Source organism: Rhopalosiphum padi, chromosome 4, assembly GCF_020882245.1.
Source record: "Rhopalosiphum padi isolate XX-2018 chromosome 4, ASM2088224v1, whole genome shotgun sequence".
In the NCBI taxonomy this organism is placed as follows: domain Eukaryota; kingdom Metazoa; phylum Arthropoda; class Insecta; order Hemiptera; family Aphididae; genus Rhopalosiphum; species Rhopalosiphum padi.
Genome location: NC_083600.1, coordinates 47,533,226 through 47,539,935, shown reverse-complemented (window position 1 = coordinate 47,539,935; position 6,710 = coordinate 47,533,226). Strand labels below are relative to the sequence as shown.

The 6,710-nt window shown below is 26.9% G+C and overlaps 1 protein-coding gene across 1 annotated transcript; it reads left to right on the top strand.

Moving 5' to 3' along the window:
- Positions 1-377: 377 nt before the first annotated feature.
- Positions 378-2,461, top strand: LOC132930016 (neutrophil elastase-like). Its single transcript, XM_060995676.1, has 4 exons — positions 378-488; positions 1,374-1,577; positions 1,687-1,800; positions 2,261-2,461. The coding sequence occupies exons 1-4, from the start codon at positions 378-380 to the stop codon at positions 2,459-2,461; spliced, it is 630 nt and encodes a 209-aa protein (XP_060851659.1).
- The last annotated feature ends 4,249 nt before the right edge of the window (positions 2,462-6,710 follow it).

Below are 6,710 nucleotides of genomic sequence, written 5' to 3'. Positions count from 1 at the left end.
TGTAATTTTTTTAAATTTATTTAATCTTTACCTTGTGTGGGTTATTTAATATTTATAATATTCTATTATTATTGATAATAATATCAAAGTAGTCATTTCATGTGCTGAATTTGGTTGTACTTATTTTTGTCTATCTCGACGAGTGCCGTAAAATATAATAGAAGTGATAGCTATCAAAATCCCATTATTCACTGATAAATATTTCATTTGACCTTGAAATTTGTTGTATGCTCGGCATCACGATCACGAACATTATAATAAAATCGGCATATAGGCCACGGAGGTACAGCGCCACAGCACGATGTTGTAACCGTAACTTCATTTAAAATCCGTATTAAAACCCTAGACCTTAGTAGTATAAGGTCTATGATTAAAACATGTTTTATGATGATGCCGAGTCTTCGCTGCCAGCATCGTGGCGAGCCTCTGGCAGAATGAAAACAAATCGATCAGTTGTTTCAGCACTGTCGCTTATATTATGTTCTATGGTAGTACAGAATAATAAACTATTTTCTCCAAAAACATCGAATACATTATATTAATTATCCCCGTGCACTTTCGTTGTCCGTACAAAATGCATTCTTATTGGTATTCCGTATTAATTAACACTTTAGTTGCCTAATGCTAACATTTAGTGTAATGCGTGTGGATAAATAACATTTTTGGTTTTCTGATTTGGTGTATGATGATATATTTTTAAACATATCAACGTTATACATAGCTGCCCCGCCAAATGTTGCTTTTTTTCTTACCATATTTAACAGCAGTATTTTATTTAAATGCTTTTTTTGTTGAACGAACAAATTTTATTTCCTCTTCATTCTGGACCAAAAACCAACTACTTGTAAAGTTTTAATAGTGTGAACCTTAAAATATGAAAAAGTTTTGTACTGTGAAACAATATCAACCATTCACTAAAATACTAATTTCTAATAATAACTAATAACCAGTAACACGGAAAAAAAAATGTTTATCAAAATATTTATATACGTATTTGTCGGTTATTAAAAAATTAATAACTCGATTTTTTGTTGACTTATAAAATCAGAAATTGACTTAAAATCTGATGCGCGATGTTCTATTTCATTAAAAAAAAATCAAGCTAATCGGTTGAGTAGTTTCAGAGAATATAGGTTACAATAAATATTTCGATTTTCATATTATATAGATATGCATTATGCCTGTATCAATGATTTAAGATAGATTTTTAAATGTTTTAAAAAAATGTATGTTGTCATGTTAATAAAAGTTTATAATTTAAATATTGATAATATATTCGGATGTAGATAATACAAACAGCGATCATTTAAAGTATGATTCAAATTATAATAATCTTATTACTGTCATCGTTTAAAGTAGCATTATTTGATCAGATTTTAACAAATCGCATAAGCAGTGGACTTATAAGTGGTGGTAAAAGATATGACCCTAAAAAATATCCGTACGTAGTGACTATTAAAACAATACCTAAGAATAATCCTAAAACTTCGTTTCATTGCACTGGCTCATTGCTAAACGAATTGTACGTGTTGACCGCTGCTCATTGTGTTTTTGGTGAAAAAAGTAATGCGGTTACAGTAAGTATACTTATGAAGTATTTCCATCGTAATAAATTTTATGTCTATGTATTATATCAGTCACAAAACACAATTTAAATGTATGACAACTAAAATTTCTATTTAAAAGGTATATCAAGGATCGTATTTGAATAATAAAGTTACTCGAAGGGTTGCTGAGATTCATGTACACAATGATTATAAACCAGAACTGAATGCGTATGGAGATATTTGTGTGTTGAAAGTAAATGAAATTTTCTTTTTATTGAACTAAGATTATTGCTGCTTATTTATACGTGCCACGTGGTCACTCACATTTATTAAAAATCCAATTTTGGTGTGGACTCCAATGGTGGTGTGGTAACCTCAGACTATCTCTCATTGTAGTTTGTTTACATGGGTTCATTAATAGCTCAAAAATATTGCTTCATTGAAGTGTATAATGTATACACTTAGATTATCTATTTTCCGACAATTTCTAATTGCAATCTTATACTTGCTTGCATGCCCCATTTTCAGTAATAAATTTATTGTTAAAAGTAACTGTTAGATTTTTATTGTTGTGTAAAAAATATATTAATTTTTCAAAAATGTCATATAATTGTTTTTATAATTTATTATTCACTGTATAATAATTTAATTTTCTATTTTAAATTATACATAATACATACAAGAACAATTATTATTATTACATTTTTTTATAGCTAAAAAGCGGATTCCCGAATCTCAAGACATTTATAGAAATTGGTGGCGAGCCTAAAGAGTTTGCCGATCTTAAAGAAGTGAAATGTGTATGTATTGGATTTGGTGTAAAAGATAAAAATCATACTGATGGTTCGGAAGGATATATTATAGAGGCTCTTGTCAGACATGGCAGAACCGCTTGTGGAGACTACGAAGCGTAATAAACACAAATAATATAGTTAATTTTTATAAATTTTGAAACTTGTTGAAATAGAAAAACAATAAAATATGGATGGCAACAATTTTTATGTTCAAAAGTGACGACAAAGGATGACTTGAGAATGGGATGTCCGGGAGACAGCGGTGGACCAATGATTTGTAACAACAAGCTTTATGGAGTATTCAGTTTTATTTATAAAGTAGTGGATGGGGATGTTAATTGTGGTATACCTCAAGCCCAGGGTGCACACGTGTTCGTACACTATTTTTTAAAATGGGTAAATGGTATAGTATATCCGAAAAAAAATGAAAAGAAAGATGACAAAAAAGAAGATGATAAAAAAGAAGATGACAAAAAAGATGATAAAAAAGAAGAGAGAAAAAAAAAGAAAAAGAAGAAGAAATTGAAGAAAAGTTCTGGGAATTCGATTAAACCATGCTATAAATTCAACAGAATTGTAACAATATTATTTTATTGTGTGTTGACATTTATTTGGAATTAACAAAATTTATAAAATCTATATTTCATCAATAATTATTGTGTCAATTAGTAATTACACATTAGTTGTGTAAACAACTGACGAATTATTACAATCATTATAATTCATATGTAATAAATATAAATTTCAATACAAATACTATTTTTTTTATTTAATTATGAAATTAATAGCAGGTCTATCAGTATATTCTTTGCTCTGTCTTCTTATTAAAAAATCTATTTCTCTTCCTAATTTAAATAAAACTTCACTGAACATTAATTTAACCTGTCTTCCCCCGAATCTATTTTTATAGAAAAATTAGCTTTATTAAATATTTCTCAATATAACAATATATTGAATCATAAACACACCATACTGGATCTAGTATTATTGTATACTAGAATTATATAATTCTTTCCCTCTGGTTGTAACCCAAAATAATGATCCTATTATTTCTATCGACACTTATCATCCCCCACTAAATATAAATATCACTGCATAAAATTTCCATTCAACTCTCTCTTTTTTATGAAACAACCTATGATTGACATAAAGGTGACTATAATTTCATATTATCATTCTTAGGTTCTGTGCATTGGAATACCATCTTTGAAATCAGCACTGATATATCAGTTTTTTTAAATGAATTTTACTCCATTATATACCACTCTATTAACTCCTTCATTCCAAAAAAAAATTTATTTTCAAAATCAATATTTCCATTATGATTTTCTAAAGAGATAAAATCACTCATAAATCAAAAAAAATTACACCACGCCAATTTTAAAACTTTTTAAGTCGCACTAATAAATTGTAAAAAGTACCAATGTGTATCAACAAAATGTGAACGAGTAAAATAGAGAATAAGCATATTATATTATTCTGACAGCTTCGTGTAATTTTGACGTTCGATCACTTATTATGCATTCAATTTTGCGAACTTTAATCAATTTATTATCCCGTTGCAAATAATTATTATTTGTCACCCCAAACGTTTGTGCGGGTAACGTTTTGAATTATTCATCAACCAAGCACTGCATATATGGTATATTATAGCGAGAGACCGCTAGCCATCACGTATAACCCGTTGTCATTGCAGTTGACAAATCGACCTTGTAAAACGAGGAGTTTATACGGTACTCAACAGTATCACAACCATATCTACTTAAATGGCTAAAAAACGAAATACCATATTACCGAAATATAATGGGTTATAAAGTAAAATAAAGTTTTGTTTTAAAAACAATATTAATAGCCAATGAACTGTGAAAAAAAATTATATATAGAAATAACGTAATTTATAACTACTTTTCTAATCCTTTACATTAATTAATTGCATATTTTACAGTATTAGTCAATACTCGTATTTTAGATTTATTATTTTCATAGAATTTATAGGTCACAGGTTTATAATAAAATACAAGGCGTATGAAGATATCAAACATTATGCAATGGCTACAATCTATATGGCATTTAAAAGATCAAATATAAAAACTGCACAATAAATGATATTATAACATAATTTATTATAACTTTATACAATGTATACACATTTATATTCTCAGGGGATAAATGCTAGATTGATTTAAAAGAAACATTTTAGACGTATCAAATATATAAGCCCTTCTAAAATGCCTACTTTAAATCTTTTCGTCGAAATACCAATACTACAACACTATAATATTGTAAACAGCTCAGAACATAAAATGTAAATTAACTTCATTTAAGAAGAAAAAGAAAGTTTACAAAAATTAAAGTCAATTTTACAGATAAAATGAATGAATTTTATTTTTTAAATATACACGTAATACATAAATACATGATGTTGGGCACATAATAAATTATAAAACTAGGTACTATGAAAAATGTCTTAAATAAAATATAATCTATTTTTTGTGTGAACAACAGCAGGTGTTTGAATGAATTGTGAATATAATCCTAAAGAATTTATTCTCCTTAACATTTAATAACTTTTCTTTGAAAACAAGTAATACAATCCAAACCAAATTCTAAAGGCATAAAAAGAAATATTAAAACGAGTCCTATACTCTTATTGACAAAGTATTTTATGGGTGTATATTATTTTTTATACTAAACTTTGGTTGTTGTGTATTTAAATTTTTCAGATTGACTCAAGTGCTTACCTACTTGGTTTAAATTATTATCTCTATAATAATATACATTATACTATTATACTGTATTAATTCAAGAACAAAACTTGGTTTTTACTTTTCACACGGTAAGTTTCTCATTCGTGAGGGTTAAGAATTAAAATTTAAAAATATAATAAAACTAAAATAATGTAATCATAAAATATTTTATGAAATTTTAATACTGTTAAAAGTTAAAACTTGAAAGTCATAAATTTGTTCCATTTTTAAGCAGGTTAAAAGTCATGGCAAAATCATGAAAATAATGGTCAAACTTTTAATATATAAACTGTGTAGTTATGCAACACTGTCCATTGTACAAGTACTATATCGCAATAAAAATGCATCGTACGTGACATACTGTTCGAGTATCATCGAAACAAATTTAATAAAACAAAATATTTATGATAACATTCTTTGAGAAAATATAGCAGACGGTACATTAAATTGACAGAGGTCTTAAGAGCTTTATTATTGTTCGGGTGTGGCATCGAAAGGTGAATCTGTATTCACCGAGCTGATGCGAAACGTGGGACTAGAATCCTTAATTCTGCACACATCCATTACGAAGCTACACACTACTGCAGTTTATATTTATTTGTATCGTCTTTATTTCTTAGGCTTATTCAGAGTTTGGAGCGTGTGAGAAAGATACTGAGCTATACTAAAGTGTGCACTGAATGTATAAATACTATTGGAACACGAATGTTTTCTTGTCTTTATTTTCTTTCGTGACTATACCTTTTTTTTTGTTTTAGAGTTGGGTTCGGGGCAGAGATTTTCTGGATAAGATACTATTGGATGTGATTTTGAAATAAATCACTATCACTGCTATAAATTATACATTGAAAATGAAAACGTTTATATCTTTTATAAACTAATATGGAAAAAATAGGACAATCGATATACGTAACAATATTCGAATCGTACAATGTTAATATTTGTATTGTAATATAAATTATTTTCGATTCTACCACTAGTTCTATACATACGTAATTTAATTTTTATATCATAAAATAATTGATTCCAACAGATTATTTGAATTAACGTAGAATTTTAAATATATTAAAGGATAAAATTTATGTTTTAATTAAATTAATGTGAATTTTTTAAATAATAAATAATATAGAAACTATTTTTTTTTTTTTAATTAACATTTTACTAAATAATTCAAAAATGTCTTTCTCTTCCTTCTAAGTATAAATAAATAATTTTTAATGCCAAGTTTTATTAGTTTCATATTAACATTTAAATTTTACTGCTAGGTACAACTTAATCAATTTTAAATGGTAATATATACAAGTATTAAAATGTTTCCATTATAATTTGAATAATTAAAAAAGCAATTTTTTTAATTTCCACCAACTCCGACATTATACGCCGCAAAAATGTATCACGCGTATATGGTCATGTGCATGAAGTAAAGCTAAAAAATATATGGTTTTTTATTATTTCGTTAATTTTTTGAAATTATAAATAAACCTATGTTTAAAGACTCAATATTTCAACACAAAAGAAACTGTAAATACCTATTTAATATCTCTGTAAATATGATTTACTATTTTTTAGATCATTTTTTTTATATATATATATAATATATACTTGAACTATAAGTATTGTTG

What these genes read in the sequence shown, in the direction of transcription:
- LOC132930016 (XM_060995676.1), top strand. Translation starts at nt 378, where the DNA reads ATGTTTTATGATGATGCCGAGTCTTCGCTGCCAGCATCGTGGCGAGCC. An exon ending in CGCTTATATTATGTTCTATG is followed by an intron (nt 489 to 1,373) that starts GTAGTACAGAAT and finishes TTATTTGATCAG; the next exon opens with ATTTTAACAAATCGCATAAG. An exon ending in GAGATATTTGTGTGTTGAAA is followed by an intron (nt 1,801 to 2,260) that starts GTAAATGAAATT and finishes ATTTTTTTATAG; the next exon opens with CTAAAAAGCGGATTCCCGAA.